Source organism: Eptatretus burgeri, chromosome 1 (genome assembly GCF_056783735.1).
Source record: "Eptatretus burgeri isolate ZD-2024b chromosome 1, Ebu_testis_v1, whole genome shotgun sequence".
Taxonomy (NCBI): domain Eukaryota; kingdom Metazoa; phylum Chordata; class Myxini; order Myxiniformes; family Myxinidae; genus Eptatretus; species Eptatretus burgeri.
Genome location: NC_140961.1, coordinates 75,011,385 through 75,036,752, shown reverse-complemented (window position 1 = coordinate 75,036,752; position 25,368 = coordinate 75,011,385). Strand labels below are relative to the sequence as shown.

Sequence of the window (25,368 nt, the reverse complement as noted above, 5' to 3'; positions counted from 1 at the left end):
TTGAGGTAAGGGAGGGGATGGAGGGGGAACATACACCAGAAACAGACTTCACTAGATGCCACCAGGATTTGGAGGAGGGAGACAGGTTTGAGAGCTCAGACTTGAGATGAGAAACATGTTGTTTCCTGGCTCTCCTGAGGGTAGATACACACTTGTCCTGAGGTTTGTGGAAAGAACTGAGATTGCCTTCAGTTGGATTTGCCTTTCATGAGACAAAGGCAAGTTGTTTCAGGACAACTGCCCCACCACAAGCTTCAGTGAACCATTGACGGGAGGAAGGGTAGGGCAAGTGAAGACAAGAGGGGATAAATCTGTGCACGAGAGAGAGGGAGAGCAAGTTTCAATGAAATAATTCCCAGGACGAGTTGATGTCGGAAGAAGTAGAGAGGAGAAACAAGTCTAGAAATTTGATGGCTGCTTCAAGTTCCTGCCAGTGGTCCTGAGTGAAATGCCAGACTTGACTGCGCTGAGGTGGTTTTCCAATAACAGCCAGAGAGATGTCGACTTTTTCAAGCACGTGGTCAGATGAACCGATTGGAGCGGAGGAAGAACAGCAGATATTTTCAGGGAAATTGGTCAACATCAGATCCAGAAGAGATGGAGTTCCATTGGTTGAGATCCGGTTCAGGAAGTTGACCGATTGTGTCAGTCCCAATGAGTCACAGAAGTCTTTTGTTGAAGTGCCATGGCAGGTGAGAGAGGTACCCATATCCAACCAACTGGCATGATGACAGTTGAAGTCACCACATATGAGGAAGAGACAGTTGGGATGAGAGGATAGAAGTTGGTCCATGTTTTTGGAGAATGAGTTGTAAATGGAGTCATCGCTGTTTGGTGGATGATACAACACACATATAAACATGAGGTGGGAGTGGAGGGGAAGCCGTAGCCAAAGGTATTCCTGGCGGTGTGGGTGGGAGAGAGAGGGGATTGCATGGTGAGTGAGGAATGGAGTCTTTGATGAAGAGAGAAACCCCGCCGCCAGGACGAGGGTCAGGTCTGTCACACCGGATTAGCGAGTAACCAGGGAGAGATACGAGGGAGTCAGGGACGTTTTGAAGGAGGAAAGTTTCTGTTAAGCACATGATGTCTGGTTTGTCAGTGGCAACCTGTATGGAAAGATCTGTCAGGTTTGAGTGAAGGCTCTGGATATTTGAGATCCACACTGTTAAGGAAGAGGGAGGGGAGGAGGCTTTGCATGTAGGAGATGGGAGGGAGAGGATAGGATGAGGGAGGAGGGGGGAAGTCAGGAGAGTTGTTGAAAGAGTGTGGAGGATTGTAGAAGAGCTTGTGGAGAGGGCCGGATGAGGACGAGAAAAGGCTCGGTGATGATGGGTTGAGGTACCGTGGGGAGTAATACGAGAGGGCAGGTGAAGATTGGAGGAGTGATGAGGTGGAAGACAGAGGGTGGGTGAGGAAGCACCTTTGTGGATTTGAGGGGGGGCAGTTTGGGAAGAGGGAGGGAGTGGAGGAGTGGGGGGAGGAGGGTGAGAGGGGAGGGAGGAGAGAGAAGGGTTAAGGGGGGAGTTTTTGAGAAAGGTGAGAGGGAAGCTTGGAGGGGGAAGAGATATGAAGGTTCCTTTGCAAGGGAGGGTTGAGAGGGAGGGGAGACGATGAGAGTAGGCACAGCCAAAGTGCAGGAAGGCGATGGGAGAGGTGGGGGTAGGGGAAGGATGAAACACATGATTATGTGTGACAGGTGGAACAGGAGAGGTTAGAAGAATAAAGAATTTTGTTTTTTTCAAACATTAAGTAAAATCAGGTAAAAGAAAGGTTGAAGAAAAAATCATGAAGGTGTATGGTGAGTGTGGGTTGGCAAAAGTAGTCGATGGTAGATCGGCAGAGGAAGGAGGAAGAAGAGTCGGTACAGCAAGTCACGTGGTCACGTGGGGTACAACGTGAGGTATAAGGGGTTTTTTTGTTGTATTTTTTTAATATATTTTAAGACATGAAATGGAGGGTATAGTTGAGAGGGATAGAATGAGGGTGGAGGGAAAAGTGGAGAAAATAAAAACTGATGATAATCAGGAGAAAATACAATAAACATGATCGTGCACACAAACGCGAAGAAGCATAGGCCTCAAGGAAGCCCGACATGAAAATACGACGAAAACTCCACAATTAGCACACGTTTTAACACAGGACCGAACTAGGAACACACCGTAAACACAGAGATAACAAAATGACAGTAAAAACGTGACAAAAACGACCAGAAAACTTATCTTTGAGAAAGTCGGCAGAGACCCTGAAGCAGAACCGCCACTGTCGCTCAAGAACCGGAACCAATGGGAAGGGTTTGAAACAGCAAATGTCTTACCTTGGGTAGCGTTTCATGGTTGCTTTATGCAGCTTTCTTCGGCCATTAGAGCATGGGAGGAGTCGAGTTGTGTGCGTGCGTGCGTGTGTGTGTGTGCGTGTGTGTGTGTGTGTGTGTGTAAGATCAGATGGGACAAAATTGAACATTTTAGTCTAAATTCAAAGTGTTAGGTCTGGCACAAGCCGAGCACGAAACATCCCCATTCAACACTATCCCTACTGCCAAGTGTGGTGGTGGCAGCGTCATACGATGGGGCTGCTTTTTGTCAGCAGGGACTGGCAAGCTTGTCAGGACAGAAGGGACAATGGACGGTGTAATGTACATGAGAATTCTTGATGGAAACCAGCTTGAGTCAGCCATGGATCTGAAACTCGGTCGGATATTAACCTTTCAGCAGGACAATGATCTGAAGCACAAAGCTAAAGCCACACTGGAGTGGCTGAATAAGAAGTAAATAAATGTTCTTGAGTGGCCCCCCCAGTCAATGTCCTGACTTGAAACCAAAGGAACATTCATGGCGAGACTTGAGGATTGCAGTCCATTGACGATCCTCATCAAACTTGGCAGAAAAAGAGCAATTTTCACGTGAAGAATGGCCAAAGATTTCACCATCTCACTGTACAAAGCTGGAAGAGACCTCCCTGAAAACACTCGTAACAGTCATTGCTGCAAAATATACTTCCACCAAGTACTGACCTCAGGGGCTGAATAATTTTACAACCAATGAGTTGATTTGTACATGTTTTTGCAGGTATTCCTGACGTGTAACCTCCTTCAACTATGGCAGTGTTTAGTTTGATCTCTTCAGATACTCTGGATGAACTGGAATGATACTCGGGAGAGCGCAAACCTCTGCCAGGCTGAACAGTTTACACTTTGTGTCCCAAGTTTCATCTGAATCTGTTCATAACCTTTTGAGATACCGTGTTATATAGCATTCTTAGCCCCATCACTCAATGATGAAGTATCGCTGAAAACATTTTTGGATCCTGATGCAGATCTTCACCAAAATCGAATTAATTCTTCCTTGTTAAACACCCAACCTGTACATGTAGTTTCCTTTTGAGATATCTTGTTCACAGGCAAAGACAGACAGATGGGTAGAAAAAAAACCTCTGCTCACCTTGGATGGTGCAGGTAATAAAAAAAGTTCATTCAGAAAAATGGTTTCTGCAGAATGTGCAGAAATTCTGAATGTCTGAATGTGGTCTAAATGCGGCATTATTGGTAGCAGGTGAATACTTTTGCAGATCACTGTGTGTAATATATGAAGCTCATTCCAACCACTCACTGAATGACTCACCGACTGACTGGCATATTAAAGATCTGTACCTTCTGGATGACGTAGAAAGCTGAAAGCTTGCGTGCCAATGTACAAAAAAGGTGTACAAAAAAAAAAGGTGTACAAAAAAAAAAAAAAAAGGTGTACAAAAAGCCAGTACACCGGGATAAATCGGTCACCGCAAAGCATCCCCAGATGAAAATATTTTAAAAATGAAAACGAATAATTAAAAAAAGTTAATGCAGGTGAGCGTCCCCAGACAATGGGGAAGCATGGTATTTTCACATGCTGACGGTCATCGAAGCTGATACACCGGGAAAAATGGCAGAACCGTCGGAAAGCATCCGTAAATGAAAATATATAAATGAAAATAAATCAATGCAGGTGACCGACCCGAGACAATGGGGAAGCACCGTTCGTTATTGCTTTCAATGTGCAGGCATACCTTGCTTGTACAGTCTATGTATATTATATCGTCCCTTCAAAAGTATTCACACCTCTTGACTTTTTCACATTTTGTTGTGTAACAGCCAGAATTTACCAGAGTTGGTGTCAAAGCCACCCAATGCTCGCCTGTTTATACATTTATCGTTTTTAAAAGACTCGTCAAATAATTAATTTTTTTTTATAAAGCATTGCAGTGAAGTCTGATCCAAATAATTTTTAAGCAATATATGTATTTGTATATTGTAATCAGTTAAAAGAGCGCAAGTGAGCACAATATACGCCCGAACAAGTAGGTATATACAGAATTGTGCTACTACATGGAAAACAGCATCCTGGTTGCCATGGCAACCACTTTAGATGACGAACGTATGTCGCGACACACCGTCTCCACAGTCTGTACCTATGTACCAAATATGAAATGTGAAAGTTGAAAACTTTGGGAGTTAGAGTGCAAACAGGAATGGATGGAAAACAGCATCCTCGTTGCCATGGCAACCACTTTAGATGATGAACGTATGTCACGACACACCGTCTCCACAGTCTGTACATATGTACCAAATATGAAACGTGAAAGTTGAAAACGCTGGGAGTTAGAGTGCGGACAGGAACAGACGGACGGACGGGCAGACAGACAGACGGACGGATGGACGACCGGTATCACATAATACGCCCCGATATATATATATATATATATATAAATATATATATATATATATATATATATATATATATATATATATATTGGGTGTATAAAAATAGTGTGATAGATAAAAACATTAGAAAGGAAAAAATAACTTGCACCAAAAACTTTAACATTTTCACGCTCACGCTCACGCCGAGGGTATCGCGAGAGCTCTCTGTTCTTCGAACAGGCGAGCTAAAAATGGATAAATTTTGATTTTTGTCACGGATCGACACAAAATACCCGAATGACAAAGTGAAAATATGTTTTAGAAATTGTTACAAATTAATTAAAAAAGAAATACCCCATAATGACAGAATTTTAGACAAATTAATTAAAAAGGAAAAGCTGAAATGTTTTGAGTCCATAAGTATTCAACCCCTTTGCTACGACATTCCAAATTCAGGTCAAGTCCATCCAATTTCTTTTTATCATCCTTGAGATGTCTCTCCAACTTGATTGGAGTCCACCTGTGGCCAATAGAGGGACCACACGTGATTTTCACCACCCGCCGGTTGCTTCCGTCAGTCCAAAAAGATGTTCTGCCCGCCTCTCATATAAATATGATTATTTACGAATTTCAGTGCCAGTGTGATGCTCGGAATGTGGGCCGCACGTCTTTGAAATTGAAGGATCGCATTGAGCAACTCGTCCCTTTGGGGATCACATGGGGTCAGTCAACCGAACAGAGACAACCAACTCGGGCTTGTAAGAATGTACATAGTATGTCAGCTATTCCCTGTACCTCTGCAATTGGTTAACATTCACTGAATAATTCTCAGTGTGCAAAGTACAGTAATACCGTATTGGCTGGTTTAAAATCCTGGGTAGAGGATGCAGTTTAGCTCATCTTCATACAAAGGAGGCCATATTCATCAGGTCAAACAATCCCATTCTTTGTAGACAGATACAGTTTGTCTGAACGTTATATCTAATTCTGACTATGATGGCTTGACTGTGACAACTCTACACAGTCAACCTTGAGTCATCATGAAAACCACCACCCGACCCCTGACCCCCCCCACCCCCAACTAGCTCTCAGCTAATCAGCATTATGTTTCCACCGGTTCTTTGGTGATTCATCTCCACCTAATTATTATTCATGATTGTTCATCTCTGCCTAATCATGATGCTTCATTTCTGCCAACTCATTATTCATGATGCTCTTCGGTTCCACCAATCAGTTAATCCCATCCTTTCTTTCTCTCAACCAATCAACGTTGAGGACATTACATTGAAACTTTATAAATGAGAGTTTGCTGCTGCTTCCTCATCTGCTTGTGGTTTTATCCTGAGGAGTGCAAGTCGAAAAGCTTTGAAAATGTCTGTTTTATTGAAATGCGTATTTAAATTTTGTTGCGTTAATTGAATGTTTTTTTTCTGACCATCATTCAACCAAGCCCGAGCTCAGGAAGGATGTGTTAAATAAATCAAATAACCTAAGTCAACTGACTGTCTCTCTTATTTTTCCAGAATGTCAGATCTACAGATACCAGGTTAGCAATGACTTTTAATACTATTTTTCATTTGACAAAATATCATGGGAATTGTAGATTAAGCATGCCTTAGAAAAACACAATGGCTGTGAGTCCATTGACAAGTATCTCCCAAAGTGATGCGGAGTTCAAGCTCATGTCCATAGGGTACGGAAGGTGTTAGAGGGACCACTTCCTGTGGTAGAGCCAGTGAACTTAAGCACACCACGAATCGCAAGCCTTTGCAGTCAAGCTGAAGATCTAGAATGTAACCTGGCTCACTTACTACCTCGATGCTGGACAAGTGAGAAACTAAACTTTGATCATGTTTACAAATTTTGAAAATCTTAATTGAGAATTTTTGAATTATGAAATTGGAACTCTTAAATCGTATTGAATTTTTTTTATTTTTTAATATTTTGCTTTATGGGACAGATTTCTGCAATGTGACATTGGATCCTCGTACAGCACACCCCTGTTTGGAGATATCAGCAGACCTGCAAAGTGTTTCATGGAGTCGGTCTGCACATGGCCCAAGTGAGAGTGCCGAACGGTATGACACTCGTTACAACGTCCTGGGGCAACAGTTATTCAGTGCTGGAACTCATTACTGGGAGGTCGCTGTGGGCAGCAAGAGCTATTGGGTGGTGGGACTTGCTACCAGATCAGCACCCCGCAAGGGAGGGCTTGATCCAGAAGCTACTGACCTGGGTATGAACAAGGAGTCCTGGGCTCTTTTTCATTGTGGTGATATCTATACAGCATCCCATGACCGACAAAGTGTGCCCGTCACCATCCAGGCTCCTTTGAGAAAACTTGGGATCTTACTTGATTATTTTGCAGGTCGAATCCAGTTCTATGATGCTGATAGGAGGGCAATACTTCATACCTTCTGTGGTACTTTTTCTCAAGCACTTTCACCAGCTTTGAACCCCTGTGCTAATCGTGATGATACCAATGAAGACCCACTTGTGCTGGTGCACCTTGCAAAGGAAGGTAGATGATGTTTCATTAACCTGCTGTTTCCAGTCTTAGTTGCAATCATGAAATGCCCATTCTTACTGCTCACATTATAATTAATATTGGAGGCATAGAACTGCAGAACAGTCAGTTAAAATAACAGAACGAGAGGTACATTATTCACACATTTTCCCTGAGCCTAGATTTTATACACAACTAGAATGGCAGTTGGTGAAGCGTATACCTCCGCCACGCAATGCCTGATCCACGAGAACATATCGGGTCCAATACATTTTTGAAGTATCATGCTATATATCGTTTTTGGCCCAATCTCTGAACAGTGAAGAATCACTCGAGAAATTAAATAATTCTCCAATCAGGATCCGAATTCAGATCTTCACCAAAATCGAAACAGTTCTCCCTCGTCACACACTCAACCTGTCCACAAAATTTCCTTCGAATCCGTTCACAACTGTTCGAGATATCCTGCACACAAACAGACCAGACAGGGGTGAAAACGTAAGCTCCTTCCACCTTCGGTGGTGGAGGTAAAAAGTAAATCTTGAGTTATCCATCTCAAGCATTGCAGTGATCCTGTTCTGAGTTGTTATTGCTTGCAAATGAATTTCTAATTATAATTATTTGCAGTGTAATTTCAGCAAGTTTAGAAAGATTCTTTTCATGATGCAATTGCATGACGATTGATTGTTGTTTTGCTCAGTCGATACATTGTACAGTCAACCCTCCATATTCGCGAGTTTCACGTATTCGGGAATTGGGAAATGTACACAGATTCCTAATTCATGAGCCATTGACCTCCAGTATTCGTGAGTTTGTGAACCCCCATCACCCTACCCCCACGTCACCTCCCTCCCACCCACCAACACTGAGGGACATGAGGGGAGATGTGCAGAGATGTTGATGCTGTCCAGTACTGTATTTGGTTCCTGAACTGCAAACACCTCTCTGCGATTCTCGACTCGCTATTGTGAATGTGTAATGACCATTAATCATGGTCTCCAAACATAAGGGAAGGTGAGTCTGCTGGAAAGAGGTAAAATAAAGTGATGAGTTGAAGTGAAAAAGTGGATGTGTTGGACAAGCTGGCTACGAGTGTGAGTTCCTGTAGTGAGCAGAAATCACATCTTTCTGACTTCCCCTCCAACACCACCACCATTGTCATCGCATGATTGTCGTCGTTGTCATCAAACATCAATAAAAGCATGTTGTTCTGAAAACTGTACTGCACTTCTTTTCTGGATGTATTGTCAGAGCATGGTATCGGAATGGGATATTGTTGTTTGATCACTTTTATTTCAATGATTTCTGCAAGTTGTCTGAGATTTTTCTTTACTTTTAAATCGGTGAGATGAGTTAGCATTTTTTTGTTAAATACAGCAAAGTTCTTTTTAAAATATTTTTTCTCTATTATAAAGTGCAAATGGTGTGTGTTCATTTGCTTGTTCAGTAATTTCTCATGAGATTGTTCACTCACTTTGACCAAATGGTTTTGCATCGTAATCCTACATGGGGGGGGGGGGGGGTGTTCCTGATGAAGTATCAAAAATGACACTGACATTCAGGAGGATGGAATTCTCCAATGCAAAAGGTCTCAAAAATTTAGCTTAACCGACACAATGGGAGGACTGAAAGAAGAAAACATTATTTAGCTGGCAAGCCGAAAAGCCGGATAAATGTGACGAGCATTTACAATTGGTGGGTTTCCATTTACTCATGCAAACATTTTTAGGATAAGGATTTCGATGAAAACAATTATGACTGGCTTACTAGTTCAACGATGATGTCATTGCTATCAACCTTTAGTCCCCATTGGGGTAGATGACATGTGCCATGTTTCAAAAATAGATGACAGTTTCCAAAAAATTTTGTTGAGGGTTTTCAGAGAAATATTGGACACCACTCCTTCCCAATTCCATATTCAGGCGATGCATAACGTCATCACCGGGCACCAAAGGGAGTACTCAGTTTTTACGCTGTTTGCAGGGCTGCAAATTAACATTTTTATCCACCGGCCAGCAGGGCCGGTGACTAGAAAAAGTTACCGGCCCAGCAGAATTTCTACCGGCCCAGCAGAATTTCTACTGGCCCGATAAAATAAAGACAAAAGTCACAAATTTGATATCAAACACTTTTAATATACTCACATGAGTGAGTTTGATGAGTGAGGTTGGTTGGATGAGTGAGTTTGATGGATGAGGTTGGTTTAGTTCTCGTTGAGAAAACTAGTACAGAAGCTAGTACAAATTGTACAAAATAACAGGAATCACCAGTGATTCGCCAGCCGGGCAGGTAAGGCAGGATTGTGTACCCGCCCAGCACAAAAGTTAGGCGCCATTGGCGACCGGGCGGCCATTAATTTGCACCCCTGGTTTGTTTCATGCAAAATCGAAGATTTTTCAATTATACTGGTCAGTCGATTTTGTTGTTCCGTCTGTTTGTCAATCGCCTCCAGGTCACAATTCCATATTGATCGTCATGAAGCTTTACCAAGGTGGAGTGGTAGTCTCAACTGAGCAGCCCATTGATTTTGAGGTCAAAGGTCATTCTGATGTCAAATTTCTAAAATCGTCCTTTTTCATCAGATTGACTTGAAATTTGAACAAGATTTGCACATTGCATCACTGAATTGGGAAACCAACTATTTTTGAGGTCAAAGGTCAACTCAAGGTCAAACTTCTCAACTCATCAAATTTCATCTGAAAAATCGTCAGTTTTCATCCAATTCACCTGAAAATTAAGCAGCGATTGCATAGTGCATCACTAAATTTGAAAACGAACTATTTTTAAAGATCACAGGTCAACTCAAGGTCAAACTTCTAAAATCATCAATTTCAATCTGAAAAATAATCAATTTTTGACCTGAGTTTTGATTAAGATTGTCAATTTTACTCTCAATAAAATGGACAATTTGATGCAGTGATCTTCATGATTGGTATAGAGTGGGGCCACCTTTGCCGATAGGACATCAGTGTGAGAGCCACCACACTGCCTGCAGGACTCCATAATGGCTGGTATTAGACCCCGCCTCCACATACTCTTCTTCGTGTGGTTAACTGGGTTTAAAGCTAATTGTTTGTACATTACAACCATATCTTGATGTAGTTGTGTTACTTTTATGCTTCATGTTGGAACATTCACTTGAAATCATTGGGTCAATTTGATAACATTTATAGTGGATTATGATGGAGTGTTTTCACATTTGTGTGTTATCGGCCACATGTCAAGGGCCGCACTTCAGGCCACCAGGGGCTGCCAGTGGCTCGCGGGCTGTGCAATGAAGAACAGGGATTTGATGTTTCCATGGCAACCTTTGTGGATGGATTGGATTTTGCAAGGTATCGTGCTCTGCACGACGTCTTTTCTTCTTTGTTTGTTTGTCCGGGCAATATCTTAGCCATCCTTTGAGTTTGGAAGCTAAAATTTGGGGACAAAAGTTAAGATGTGCTTTGCCAAAACCTCTACTTTTTATCTTTTGATTAATCGATAAATAACTTAATTACTTAATTACAATCGATTTATTAAGTCCTTATTTATTTTCTTTCTCCTATGGGCAATATCTCGGGCACCTTTTGAGCGAGGAAGCTGATATTTGGACATGACGGTGAACAAGATATTTGCCTATAAAAGATATTTTTGATTTATTGATGAATGAATTTATCGATTCATTTAATTTTTCGATTAATTTTTAAAAAGTTACAGATTCAGATGAAACGGTGGTGGTTTCGGTATGCTTTTAGCCAAATGCTGAAGAAATTAATTATTTCATTATTATTATTTATTTCTTTTAATAATGCAATGAATCAATCAATTATTGTACACTGCTCCCTCCCAATTCCATCTCCATGTGCTGCTTAAGGGGCTGTCACACCTTGACGTTTTAGCCAGCGTATGCCGACATCTGAAAAATTTGGCGAATACGCTGGCACACGTCGAATACGTTATGGGTAAGTTTTGTATACGTTAAGAGCACGCTGAAGCACGCTGGCATACGTCGTAGTACGCCGAGCCCGTCGACAAATTTTAGACATGCTTAAAATTTGTCGACGGATGCCAGCGTATGACTCACACGTTCCGCATACGCTGGCCATAAGTTGTAGGCACGTTATGCAATCGTTGACACACGTCGACACACGTTACTTGTAAGTTACTCATAAGTCGAAATACATCGAGGTAATGTCTAGCGTACCCGAAACTTATTTCTAACCTATGAGTAACGTGCTTTGAACCTATGTGTAACGTATCTCCAATGCATATTGACGTATGTAGACATATTTGACGTCTCTCGGACGACCGCAGAACTTACTGAACGTGTTTCTAACTTATAGATACCGTATAATGGCGTATTGGCAGCGTTTAAGGGAATTGGTATATAAAAATGGGGTTCACAGGAGGAACCCGTCAGTGTTCCAGACTCCATGGTGAGTAGATATCCATGTCATCCGAGAGATGGAGGATCCGGCAAGGCTGAGACGACAATACCTACTAGCTGTCCTGCAACACCAACATGACCTCATCGATTTGACACTGTACCAGTTGCGCGCCAATAGAGCCAGGAGAAGAACTGAATGGAGGAGAAGGAACTGGGTGAGACCATGGATCGGGAGGTGACGGCATTTTGGCATGTATGACCAGCTCATGGTGGAACTCCGTAACGAGGACCATGCATCCTTCACCAACTTCCTGCATATGCCCCCAGCGATGTTTGTCGAGCGGCAGCCTTTTAATAGACTACGCCACGTGATAGTCGGTGATACGCTGCCGCGCACTATGCATACGTTAGACTATCGTTGAGCATAAGTTGTGAACGCCGACAACACGCTTAGCATTCGTTGGTATAAGTTATCTATAAGTTATCGAAACGTTCTGTGTACGTTACTAATACGTTATGCATACGTCCAAAACTGAAAAAAAACATCAATAGTTCAGCGTAAGCCAGCGTTTTAGATAAATTTTGATACGTTGCCATATGCTGGCTAAATCGTCAAGGTGTGACAGGGGCTTTAGCGAAGGTGCCCCAGCAATGTCACGCGCTGGAGGATTTGTTATTAATTTATTTGGCATGGGGGCAGTGTACTCTGTACCACCACTTGTTTTTTGAAATAATTGTTTAATCCAATTAGCTGCCATATCACATGACATAAAAAACATCCCAATTATCATTAAAATATTCTCAATATTTCATTCGGACAAAACTTGGTCGATAAGTTGGGGAGGTGACAAGAACAAGCCAATGAGATTTTGGTTCAGGTTGGTACACGCATGCTGGCAGGATGGCCAAGAGGTACGCACACTCGCCTCTAAAAGCTGTCTTGCTTGGGTTTGAATCCCAACCCAGCTATCAACTGTCATCCCGATGTTTCACAGGCAGGACGAGGGATCAATGTGTGTGCTGTCTCTCGGATGGACGTTCAAATGAGTATCCTGTCTGCCGACATTACAGATGGTATACGTAAACGATCCCAAGGTGCCCTTGGCTAAGAGGAGGTTTGCTGTTGCTGGAAACATGGAAAAAAATTCCAAATTCTTTCCTTAACTACTGCTGGGAAGGCAATGGTAAACCACCCAGGATTACAACCCCTTACCAAGAAACTGATTCGGTGCAGCATCGACGCTCCATGGTACATTATGGTGAGCGACATTAGAATCAGAATAAACATTGGGATTGACGTGCTCTCTCCAGCCTCCATCGAGCACAACTCAATAAACACGAATGACGAACAATCATTGTGACGTCGCTTTTATTGTTTCCATGGTAACCAATAAACAAATTTGGCTCCGCCCACAACGAACGATTTTTGCGATTCATCAACTTCTCAATTTTTATCATCGAGAAATTACAAGTTTCAACAAAATGATGAATTTATATTCGTCCTTTATATAACACAATAAGGTTTATCATGAATACGTTTATCATGAATTATATAAAACAATAAGGTTTATCATGAATACGCACGACGTGAGGAGTAAATCACGGGAAGATGTATTTCAGTATTAAACAGATGTGTGTACTTTGATGTGGTTGCACTTTTAAATGTGAACATTATATATGATAACCTGTTAAATTCACCCCTTGAAGTGGTTTAAGGGAAAAAGTTAATTCCCGTTCACAGCGTTTAGTAAACGTTCATCTTTAACCGGATGTGGAATCACGAAGGGAACAAGATCATCATGATGAGACCCCAGGTTTCCACTTAACTAATCGACGTGAAACTTCAAAATATGATCCCGTCGGGGAATACATCATAATCATAATAGAATCATCATCTATCTATAATTCCAGCAATGTGTGTGTGTGTGTGTGTGTGTGTGTGTGTGTGTGTGTGTGTGTGTGTGTGTGTGTGTGTGTGTGTGTGTGTGTATGTGTGTGTGTGTGTGTGTGTGTGTGTGTGTGTGTGTGTGTGTGTGTGTGTGTGTGTGTGTGTCTGCGACCGCCGTTTCTCGACGACCACCGGTCCGATCTGATTGAAATTTGCCAGGAATATTGCCGGGAACCCGCGGATGTGCCTTTTCAAGGTTTGATATTAATCGGATAGGCAGTTCCCAAGTTACGGCCATTTATCCGTCAACCAATGACAAGACACGGTGCTATGACGTCACAATAAATGTTTATTTATTTATTGTTATTATTATTATTTTTTGCACGAATGACGGTCTGATCTGATTGAAACTTGCCAGGAATATTGCCGGGAACCCGCGGATGTGCCTTTTCAAGGTTTGATATTAATCGGATAAGCGGTTCCCAAGTTACAGCCATTTATCTGTCAACCAATGACAACATACGGTGCTATGACGTCACAATTAATGTGTATTTATTTATTTATTGTTATTATTATTATTATTATTTTTTGCACGATTGACGGTCCGATCTGATTGAAACTTGCCAGGAATATTGCCGGGGACCCGCGGATGTGCCTTTTCAAGGTTTGATATTAATCGGACGAGCGGTTCCCAAGTTACGGCCATTTTATTGCTTTTTTCAGTGTTGGAAAGGTGTATATATCGCAGCTGAAGTGTCGTTCCACCTTATCACCTTCTCATGCCATTTTTTCCCCAAAGATATCAGAATAATGATAACAGCATATTAATAATAATAATAGCACAATAATTGGCAGTAATAAAAAGAATAACGTGATACAATGACCAATGTCTGTCAACCAATAACGACCTATATATTGTCTGTCAACCAATAATGACCAATAACGTGTCAACCAATGACAGGACACGGTGCTATGACGTCACAATTAATCTTTTTTTTTTTGCACGATTGACGTCACAATTCTTCTTTTTCGTTTGGTATGATGTCACAATCAACGCTGGCGACCTGAGTATGTGCCTTTTCAAGGTATGATATCGTTCTTCATCCATTTCAGCTGTTTCCCAAGTGTTTCCCAAGGTTTGAATTAATTGTTGTGCTTGGTAGACATTTGTGAATACATTTACAGAGAGAGGAGGGGAGAGAGGAGGGCGAGAGAGGGGAGGGAGAGAGGGGAGGGAGAGAGGGGAGGGAGAGAGGGGGGTCGATAGAGGGGGTATCAATTCAAGAGAGGGGGAGAGAGAGGGGCGTGAGAGAGAGGGGGCATCACAATTCAAGAGAGGGCGAGAGAGGCGGATGGGAGAGGGGGTGTGAGAGGGGGGGGCGAGACGAGGGGGGGGGGAGAGGGGGCGTCACAATTCTTCTTCGTTTGATATGACGTCACAATTGACGCTGGGGACCTGAGTATGTTTCCCAAGTTATGGCCATTTATGACACGGTTGGTCCAATCTAATTGAAGCAATGCCCCAATCCAGTTGTCGTTTACGAGAGTGAAGGAACGAAGCTGCACATCCTGGCACGCACCTATGGGCACGACCAGTATAATATAATGGGCTTAAGCCTGGAACTTCGAACACACTTTTCTCCGAACATATTCTGTTCATACTTCGGAAATCTTCACATTATGTGTTCCATGTATTTACGTAGGTGATGTGGTATAGCCTGCGGGGCAGGGCATGATGGTGGGGGAGTGGTCGGCGTGATCATCGTGTCTGCCAGGGATATAAGGAGTGCGCGCCACCTGAGGCGTTGTAGTGGGTGCCGTAGTTGCCACGGCTCGTGAGTACGTTGAGTACGTAATAAAGGAGAGCTGCGGGCAAAGTACGCCCGCGCTCCCGCTTGTGCACCACAGCCGGGCTCGACTGTTCCTCCGCTCGTGTCTGCCTGCTAAGCATCCCTACCACGACACTACAGTTGGCTGACGAGGATGGTTGGATACGGACTTATGCCCGTTTTCGACAAGGATGTTCGGCTCGGCGTGAGCAGTTGGCTGGGTTCTGAGCGGCAGCGAGTAACTCAGCGCATCTCGCGCGGTTCGAGGTTCCGGAGGAGGACGCATCGCGAAGAGCGTGTCGCAGGTTCGCTCGCCGCACGCGCAGGCTCCGGAGCCAGGAGGCTCGCCAGCGCGGCCAGCTCAGGCATGACAGGACGTCGGGGCATGGCGCACGGACGCGTGCCCGCCTTCGTCGGAGTCGACTTCGGCCACGTCGAGTGGGCAACGGCCACGCTCGGTGTTCGTTTTATTGAGGCACGACAAAGCTGGGGAATGATTTCTGCAAGGTCACGGCTAAAGAACGAGGACATGCAGTTTGGCTCGAACGCGGCGTTGGACGTCGCGCAAGCTCTAAGGAATGTCCGGGGTCTCGATGGTCGGTGCGCAGCAGATGATCCGGGGGTCAGCGCGATGGGCCAGGCGCGCACGGCCGCGCGCACGGTCTGCGGCGCGGGTCGTGGACGAGCGTTGCAATGCGATCACTCGGACGGCGGTCTGAGCACTCGGGGACGTCTACGGTGTGTGTGCCGAGAGTCATCGCCCATCATAACAGTTATAGACGGCGGTGTGCGAAGCGATCCTTCCGTCCCGGGTCGAGACCTACTGCCGGTATGGTGTTCGGTGCATGGCGTACACGGTAACGCCTCGAATCGAGTTTTGCGGCCTGGGCACGGAGATTCCAGCGACCCGGAGCGGGAGATACTGCCGATGTTAAACCTGCCTTCAATTGGTCCGGAGGTGACAAGATCAGTGGCAGGGGAGATTGAGATAACCGGGGCACTGATGCTGCCCGTGTTGAGCCTGGTTTCAGTTGGTCCGACGGTGACAGGACCGATGCCAGTGGGGATCGAAGTGATCGGGGCACTGATCGGGTGTCGAGTTGAGTCCACTCGTGCTGCCCTCACATCGCACACGTACATCGGCGAAGAGGTTGCAACGCGTGCGGTGGCCGACGGCTCGGGGCTCTACCGGGCTCGAAGTGCCCTACTCTCGGTGTTCGTGGTGCGAGGGGAGGGGCCCGCCCTTTTGGGTCGGGGCTGGCTGACGCACCTCGGTCTGGAGCTCCAGTTCGTACCTCCAGGTGCGCCGGTGCTTCCTTCGTTGCTTTCTTTGATTTCCAAGGGCGAGGTTCTCGCGGCGGGAGCCGCATCGATGCAACGGGAGCGGCCGTTCATTGCTGCCTGCAACGGTGATGTGCGGTTCGGGAGCAATGGGAGCCGTGCCAGCTCTCGCGATGAGCTCTCGCGCTTCGCCTGCGTAAATGAGGCAATGCGCGCCTGTGTTGTTCGGGCAGTTTCAACGGGGAGTTGCGGCGAGCCCGTCGCGTTCAAGGAAGGCACGGTTCGCAACATCGAGTCGACAACCAAGAGACGGGCTCGTGATGTGGGTTATGGGTTGCTGTTCATTGCATATTTGTTTTGCATTGCTCGAGTGATGCGGTTTAATGGTATTGAAATAAATGCCGACAGTTCCTGTGTGAGAATAGAATTGGTTGAGATCAATCGATGGGATTTGCATTATGATCGATATGAGGTGGAGGCTTTGGGGGCGATGGTGGCGAATAAAGAGGTTTGGTTGGCCTCCCATTGCCCCGGGCCGCAGGTGGTTGCTTTGTCATGTGCAATGATTTTATCGAAAGAACGCGCTGTACGAGAAAGTGAGTTTGCAATTGTACCAACGATATTATTATTGATTTATGACGAGCCTGTGGTTGAAGTGTGGTTTAAATGGAGTTGCTACCGTCTAACTGCCGTGTGGGTCTCGGAGATCGAGTCGGAGCCGGGGCTGTGCGCTGTTCAGCGTTACCCCCACCTCTGATTTCGGCAAGGTCAGACGTGCCTGGCGCCTGGGACGCGGCTCTGTGTTTTCGCTCAAGGGTGTTTGGACATGCGTTGGCATCTCAACTGATTGTGGTGCGTGGGTTGTTGTGTGGCATTGGTTGCATCCAGCCAGCGGCGCTGTTCAGCGCCCCCACCCAAGGTCAGTCGGGTCTGGCGCTGGCGCCACGGCTTCCAGACAGCGGGCTCCCGGCCTCGGAATGTTTATCTGCTTCAGGTCTGGCTGGGGGAGATGTGCCGCCTTGTGGGCCGTAGGCGTTTGATGGTGCCGGGGGAGGTTTGCTCGGGAGGTTGCCGCGACCTCGCCGAAGGCCATGTAAGCGTGAGCCGCCTGGGGGCGTTTTTCCTGCGTAGTGCTGCTGTGCTTCTCGCCTTGCTGCTTCATATCGGTAACGCGGTCAGGGTTTTGTAGGTGCTTTGTGCAACTCGGTCTTCGGAACCTGGCCGTTGCTGCTTCACTCGCTCGCATCGACATGTTATATGATGTGATGTGCTTTTATACTATGCTTTTTCTTTTTGTACCTTGTCTGCTTTTCTACCGTGGTATTTCGTGCTGCTTATGCTTATTATGATGGTGATCATTTAATAATCATAGTTTTAGGAGGGAGGAGTGTGGTATAGCCTGCGGGCCTGCGGGGCAGGGCATGATGGTGGGGGAGTGGTCGGCGTGATCATCATGTCTGCCAGGGATATAAGGAGTGCGCGCCGCCTGAGGCGTTGTAGTGGGTGCCGTAGTTGCCACGGCTCGTGAGTGCGTTGAGTACGTAATAAAGGAGAGCTGCGGGCAAACTACGCCCGCGCTCCCGCTTGTGCACCACAGCCGGGCTCGACTGTTCCTCCGCTCGTGTCTGCCTGCTAAGCATCCCTACCACGACACTACAGGTGATAGCGGATTCAAAAAATCGAATATCATAATATAATCAATATATATGTATATATATATATATATATATATATATATATATATATATATATATATATATATATATATATATATATATATATATATATATATATATATATATATATTGTTACTGATTCGCGCCCGCCGGCGTGCTGACGGCCACGTAACTCGAATCGCGGCACGTCGCCCACCGGACGGACAATCCAGTCGTGACCCTCTCGGACTAACGCCGGGAACCAGTCACGGGTGGACCTTTCGGTCTCACCGCGATCGAGCCAATCGGCCCCCGCGTGGGATAGGGTTGCTCGCCAAATTCGACCTACCTATGTACCCACACGGAGGGTAGACCGGGCGATCGCACCTCGCCGCAGGTCGACTTCGGACACGGGCCACTTAAGCGACCCGTTCCGTACTATCGGGATAACCGAGCGGTGTTATTCGTCGACCTCGACGGTTCGATTAATTATCGGGCGTATTCAGCCCACTACCAACCCTTTACGTGAAGCAAGATGAGGATTCAATGAAAGAAATGACGAAGCGAAGCGGGAAACAGTTCAACACAAAGCACACTTATTTGCGATGAACGGAACGCACACATATTCAATTCCACCAAAAGCACATAGAAAAGAAGAGAAACACAATGCAATTCCACCAAAAGCACATAGAAGGAAAAGAAACACAATGCAGAGCTAATACCGACTACGCGAGCACACGGCAACACTTATACAATTTTACTTCACAGACGGCGCCGACAACACACATTCCCAAAAACAAAAGAAAAGAGAACCCTCAATGATGAGGCGGGCCTGAGGCCGAGACCGGGTCGGGCCTACCCGTCTGGTGATGAGACGCGGAGCGGCGATGGTGCCTCAACTCCGCGGGCCTCGCGGACAGTGTCTGGTAGGGGGTGGGAAAGGGGCCCCCTTGGTCGCACTATCTCAGCGCGGGGGGAAACAGGAGGGGGTGGCTGATGCTCGGGGGAAAGGAGGATTTCTACTGTCTCGAGTCCCGCGACGAGCGTGTCCACCTCGACCAGGTCGCGCCGTCGGCCTCCCTGGTGTGCAGCTCCCGGCACGACGCGAGCACCCCCTCGTCTGCCTTCGCCGCCTCTCCACAGCTCCGTCCTCTTCGCTCCGGCTCCGACTCCAACGCACACGACGACGACGACGACGACGAACAACAACCACGACGACGATTTCTTCTTCCCAACTCCACCGACTGCGAAGTCTTAACTCCCCTGACTTGACGAACGCGGTCGCTTATATAAGCCCCGTGGCTTCGCTCTCTCATTTTTGACCCCCTGCCTTCGACCTTTCACCTCGCTCCCCATTGGCCCGAGAAAAAGTGGGCGTGAATGCATTTTGATCCATAAATTTGCATATAGCGATCGCCCTCCAACGCCCTGGAGGCGGGGCCAAATCGCCCCTCGCTCACCGATTGGACGGAACAAAAGTGGGCGTGTGTCGTTTTTGATCCGTTTTTGGAGCTGAAAATCCGTGGTTTTGTACACGCTGTTCGGCGCGCGCCCTGCACGAGTCCAACACCGGTACCCACAAGCGGCTCAAGAACGGTGGCGATGCGACGGTTGCGAGGTGTGACGTGAAGCGGCGCCGCGGTGGGTGGTTGATGTTGTGGTTGGTGGTGGTAATCATGGCGGTTGGTCCAAAATAAAGATAGTAAAAGAAAAACGGCTATCCTGAAGAGTCGCAGCACGCATGAATGACATGTATTCCCACTAGACAACGGGTTTGGGCCTAACTACACATATACTTATGGAGATATCTCACCTAAGGGACCTGAATGGTGGTTTGAGAATTTGGTAACCACAACACTACCCCCTCCCCTTTTTACAGACTCGTCCCGAGTCGTCAAATTTTCGTGTGCCATCATGTGTAGTTTTCCCCTAGTACATTTTACCTACGGATCCCTGAGTGCGACATTCATGGTATTTGTGTCCCCAAAATAAATAACCTGAGGGCTGCGTAACTACCTAAACAAACTCACTCACACGGACGACTTAAATAAAATTGCCGGCGCTAGGACAGACATGCCGGGGGCGCACTCATATTTACAGTACATCTTAACCTTAACTTACAAATTTTACACTAAACCATGGCCCAGGATCAATGAACTCTGCAAAAAGAAAGCAGTTAGCAGGGAGCCAGGCTGCTCGCATGCAGTCGCTGGCTCAACACATGCAGGTGACAGGGAACGTGGCTGGCTGCTCACACGCAGTCCAAGGCCTTCCCTTTTGAACTGAACGCAGTGAACCACAACGGTGCATGGGCTGCACAACGCAGTCTCCGTGCCAGCTCAAGTGGCACACGCAATGAGCACAACGAATGGATGGATGAACACAAACACGGTGCACGGGCCGCCACTGCAGGCCCGTGTTGTAGCTGCCAACAGGGCAGTTCTCGCAGCTTGCAAACTGTTGCCTTGATCCTGGCGCACATGGCAATGAACAGGGGGGGGGGGCAAAGCAAAAATTGAACGGGGCTGGTGAACAAGGGCAGTGGGCATGGCATGGCAAAGGCAGCAGGCAAACACAGCCCGCCGAAGAAGGCCGTTGCAGGCAAACACAGCCGGCAGATGAACTGGCCGGCACAGGCCTTGAAGTACCACAGCTGCAGATGATCCGGCCGGCACAGGCCTTGCAGCAGCACAACAGCTGCCGATGAAGTTGGCCGGCACAGGCCTTGAAGAAAAATAGCCAGCCGGCTGAAGTGGCCGGCACAGGCCTTGAAGCAAAACACGGCCAGCCGATGAAGTGGCCAGCCTTTGCCGTTCAGTGGAGGTTGGTGGAGGGAGTGCGGTGGTGCTGGCCACTCGGAAGGCGGGCTCGGACCAACCTACCTGTCTCCCTCCCAACCTATCGCCTTTGCCTGTCACTGTACATACCCACTCCCTTAATTTGTCAAACCCCAATTTAGCCCCAACTTATTTTTTTGTTGTTTTTTTATTTATTTATTTTTACTTCCCCACTATAAATCGTCCCCTAACCCCCGTTATCGTCCTTGTTCGGCTAACCTATCCTGTCACCTAGCCTACTCCCAACCCCTACGTTCCCTTCCCTGAGGGGAGTAAGGGAGAGCTAACGTCCTGTGTCGAGGCCCAACTCAAGCCTCAGAATGGCCTCCCCAGAGTTCGGCGATCTTAACACCAAGTGGGTCCAGCGGCCCACAACGACAGCGAGGGGATGGATGGTGCGGAGGGGTACATCTCCTAATCTACCCTAACAATTTAACTGTTAAACTACCCCGGGGCTTTCAACAAGCGCCTCTCGCTTAAACTATTGGTTCTAACAACCCAGATTCCCGTCGCCTGTGTTGGTGTCCTCACAATTTCGGGCCTCGCCCCCCAATTTTCTCTCCGTGCCCTCACACGGTCTCATGGCTGGGACACGTGGCTCCCTTTGGCAGGCACGACCCTCTGCCGATTCTCCCGCTATGGCACCCCCGGGCACGACACTGCCTCCGAGCCTACCAGCTCCCTAACCCCGGGGAGTGCCCCCCATGGCACCTCCCCTGAAACGCACACGTGGCAGGCTGGCTTCCCAGGCCCCTTTCCGAGGGTCACCCTTGCCCACGACACTGCCCACGTGGCTAATGGCGCCCCGGGCCCCCGCACCAAGCAGGCGCACCCGTGCCCACTACGCTATCCCGGCCCCCCATGGGCCCTTGGCCTACCACGGCCGACTAGCCTGGTGCCCGGGGAACCCACTCAGCGATACTCACCTTTCGCAGCCACGCTCCCAAGCCCGTCAACAGGGCTCCTGCACCCCTCCAAACGGGTTTTGAGCCTACATTCCCACCAACAGCAAAACGACCTCCATTTTTCAATTTGACTAACCCAGCTAACTCACTCTACACTGACCCCGGGGTCCCTTGGGCGGGAGTCACTCCTCCCCCCAATCACTCATCGCACCATGCATTCCCCATTCGCTCCACACACACAGACCCGCTGGCCTCACTCACTCACCATGTCTTCACCTCATAACTCACCAACAACTCTTCAACACACACACCACTGAACTCTGCCATCCTTCTAACTACATCCCCTAACTAACTCGTGCTCCCACGTCGTCCCTTTAACTATAGCACGTTCCTTTTACACTACGTAGCTAAGCTACGTCCCCTCTACACATTCACTGTCTGTCACTGTCTCCAAATCATAAAATCATTTTATTTCCCAACCTAAATCTGGCTACAATCCCTCGAACTAATCCATTCCACGGACTCCATGAGGACTTACCCCTGCCCCATGAAGTCGGTCTAGCTAAGCTAACCCTTCCCCCTAACTAGTTTCCATCCTGTGCCTAAGGGTAAGGGGGTCTTCCACCCCTTGCCCAGGAATCCTGTGCACCCGAAAGTGAGGCTTGTTTTTTTTTTTTTTTCCATGCGCATCACCAGCGCGGCAACTCGCGCACTTTGCACCTGCCCGTGACGTCATGCAGCTGCACGTGTTCCTCGTCCCTCCTTGGACGGTACCATCCGGCAGAGATACCCCTCCTGCCGGATTCCAACCCCACGTGCAGCCATGACGTCACCGTGCGCATAAAAAAACACAAGCCCCACGTCTCGAGGGGTTCCCCACGCGAACACATGTGCTTTGCCCGTTGGAGCTTAACACACACGATCGCGTGGAGAACCCGTCCAGTCCAAATCCGTTTACCTGCCTAAACTTTGTCCGTCCGCGGGATCGGCAAATCCACCGCGTGCGTTTCCGGACCGGGACTTCACTCTCGCAAGCGAGCACGTGGTGGCCTCGTGCGTTGCACAGCACGGACCTCGTGCTCACTGCTGGGTGAACCCGGCACGGTCCCCGAAACAACTACAGCCGCTACTCGGCTTTCTTTACTCTGTCGCCTTCGTCGTCGCCATTCAACCCACGCACACCTGCGTGTTACGACGCTCACACTCCATTCCATTACATTCACACGGGGAGACGCGGCTGCGTGTTCGCACATGCCAACTGACATCTCCCTCACATACCGCTCTCTCACACACACGGTCTCCCTTGCATACGGCCGTTCACTCACGCGTGCCTCACTACTCACACAAACCATACTACTTACACACGCGGGGGCACTCACCCGCGGTGCCTCATCCACACTCCGTGCCTCACTCACACACGCGGGGGAACTCAACCGCGGTTCCTCATCCACACTGGCCGTTTCACTCACACACACGGCCTCTTCCACACACGGTGCGTCATCCACACACGGCGTGCTGGGAAGCACGTACTCTGGCACCATCGCCACCACACCACTCACACACGGGGTCGCTTCCACACACGGGGACGCACTCACACCTTGCACCACACACACAGGGACAACCACACTGGGGATTCGTGTCCCCACAAGGGTCTCCGGGGCCTCTATACCCCCCAAGCTCTCCGTGCACCTGTCCACAGCACTCCTCCCCTCGGCCTCGCAAAGCACGACCGAACTCACCTGGTCGTGACTCGCCTCAAGGGGGCATACTCGCTCCCCTCGTTCCTGGAGGAGGCTATCCTGCTGCTCGCACTGGGCCTCCACCCAGTCCGCGAGCTCACCCCCATTATCCTCCACTGCCTCCGTGTGTGTGTGTGCGTCACTTACCCCGTCCAATTCACCCTCTATCTCCCGTGTCTCTATACATTTATAAGTTTCTGTCGTCGTCACCTCGTGTCTCGTCTCACACGTTTTGGTCTCCCCATTTAATTTTTCCCTTTTGGACACCGTCGATTCCTCTGTCACGACCCTCGCCCAACACGCCCCCCGAATTATTTTTTTACCCGCCTCCACCGCGGGCCTGTCAGCCGTTGTACCCCCTTCCAGCTCGTTTGCTCCCACACGTGGAGTCGCCATTCCCAGCTCCCTGGTCACGGCCTTCATGCCCGCCTGCAGGCATCGGCCCATGTTCTGCGTCTCACCCCGTAGCTCTTTCATTTCTTCCCTCATTTGCTGTGTATTCGCATCCATCGTCGTTTTCACTTCATTTTTATTTGTATCCATCTTTTCGTTCATTTGTTGTGTATTCGCATCCATCTTTTGTGTATTCGCATCCATCCTTTCGTTCATTTGTTGTGTATTCGCATCCATTCTTTCGTTCATTTGTTGTGTATTCGCATCCATTCTCGCTGTCATTGCCGCCAGCATGGCGTATAGCTGGGCCATGTCGGGTGCGCTTGTGTGAGCCGTTTCGGCAGGGGTCGGGGAAGGGTTTTGGTGGAGGGGGGAAGGGGAGGTGTCATACACCGCGGCCGCTGCCGCACCTATTTCGGGCTCTGGGTTCAGTTGGGCGAGTCCGTGTTCCTGCACAATCAACATTTCCTGCTCGGGGATTCCATCCTGGACCATGGATTCTACACATTCTACATCCATTTCTAATACCCCCGGCTCCCGCTCGCCTTGAGACGCCATCTTGCTTCTCTTAAAGGGTTAATTTGAATCGCTCGTAATTTGGAGGGAATCGGGGGTCGCTTCTCTCACCCCTGGACCGATTCCCGTGAATTTAATTGGAGACAGGACAGCCCGTTTTCCCGTTCTCCGTTACCAGTGCCGCGAGGAGGGCGATGGATTTGTATCGCACGACCTGACACCAGTGTTACGGATTCGCGCCCGCCGGCGTGCTGACGGCCACGTAACTCGAATCGCGGCACGTCGCCCACCGGACGGACAATCCAGTCGTGACCCTCTCGGACTAACGCCGGGAACCAGTCACGGGTGGACCTTTTGGTCTCACCGCGATCGAGCCAATCGGCCCCCGCGTGGGATAGGGTTGCTCGCCAAATTCGACCTACCTAAGTACCCACACGGAGGGTAGACCGGGCGATCGCACCTCGCCGCAGGTCGACTTCGGACACGGGCCACTTAAGCGACCCGTTCCGTACTATCGGGATAACCGAGCGGTGTTATTCGTCGACCTCGACGGTTCGATTAATTATCGGGCGTATTCAGCCCACTACGAACCCTTTACGTGAAGCAAGATGAGGATTCAATGAAAGAAATGACGAAGCGAAGCGGGAAACAGTTCAACACAAAGCACCTTTATTCGCGATGAACGGAACGCACACATATTCAATTCCACCAAAAGCACATAGAAGGAAAAGAAACACAATGCAGAGCTAATACCGACTACGCGAGCACACGG

General features: G+C 47.9%; 1 protein-coding gene across 2 annotated transcripts in view; it reads left to right on the top strand.

The window, feature by feature from the left end:
* The window catches only part of LOC147034767 (putative E3 ubiquitin-protein ligase TRIML1), a 28,589-nt gene extending 20,198 nt beyond the window's left edge, over positions 1-8,391 (top strand). The window contains exons 5-8 of one of the 2 annotated variants that reach the window (XM_085888568.1): positions 6,202-6,224; positions 6,371-6,507; positions 6,639-6,914; positions 7,047-8,391. In XM_085888568.1, coding sequence (XP_085744694.1) covers positions 6,202-6,224; positions 6,371-6,507; positions 6,639-6,914; positions 7,047-7,207 — 597 coding nt within the window. In that variant the 3' untranslated portion in view covers positions 7,208-8,391. Of the gene's footprint in view, positions 1-6,201; positions 6,225-6,370; positions 6,508-6,638 lie in introns of both variants that reach the window. The other variant, XM_085888558.1, reaches the window with a different exon arrangement.
* The last annotated feature ends 16,977 nt before the right edge of the window (positions 8,392-25,368 follow it).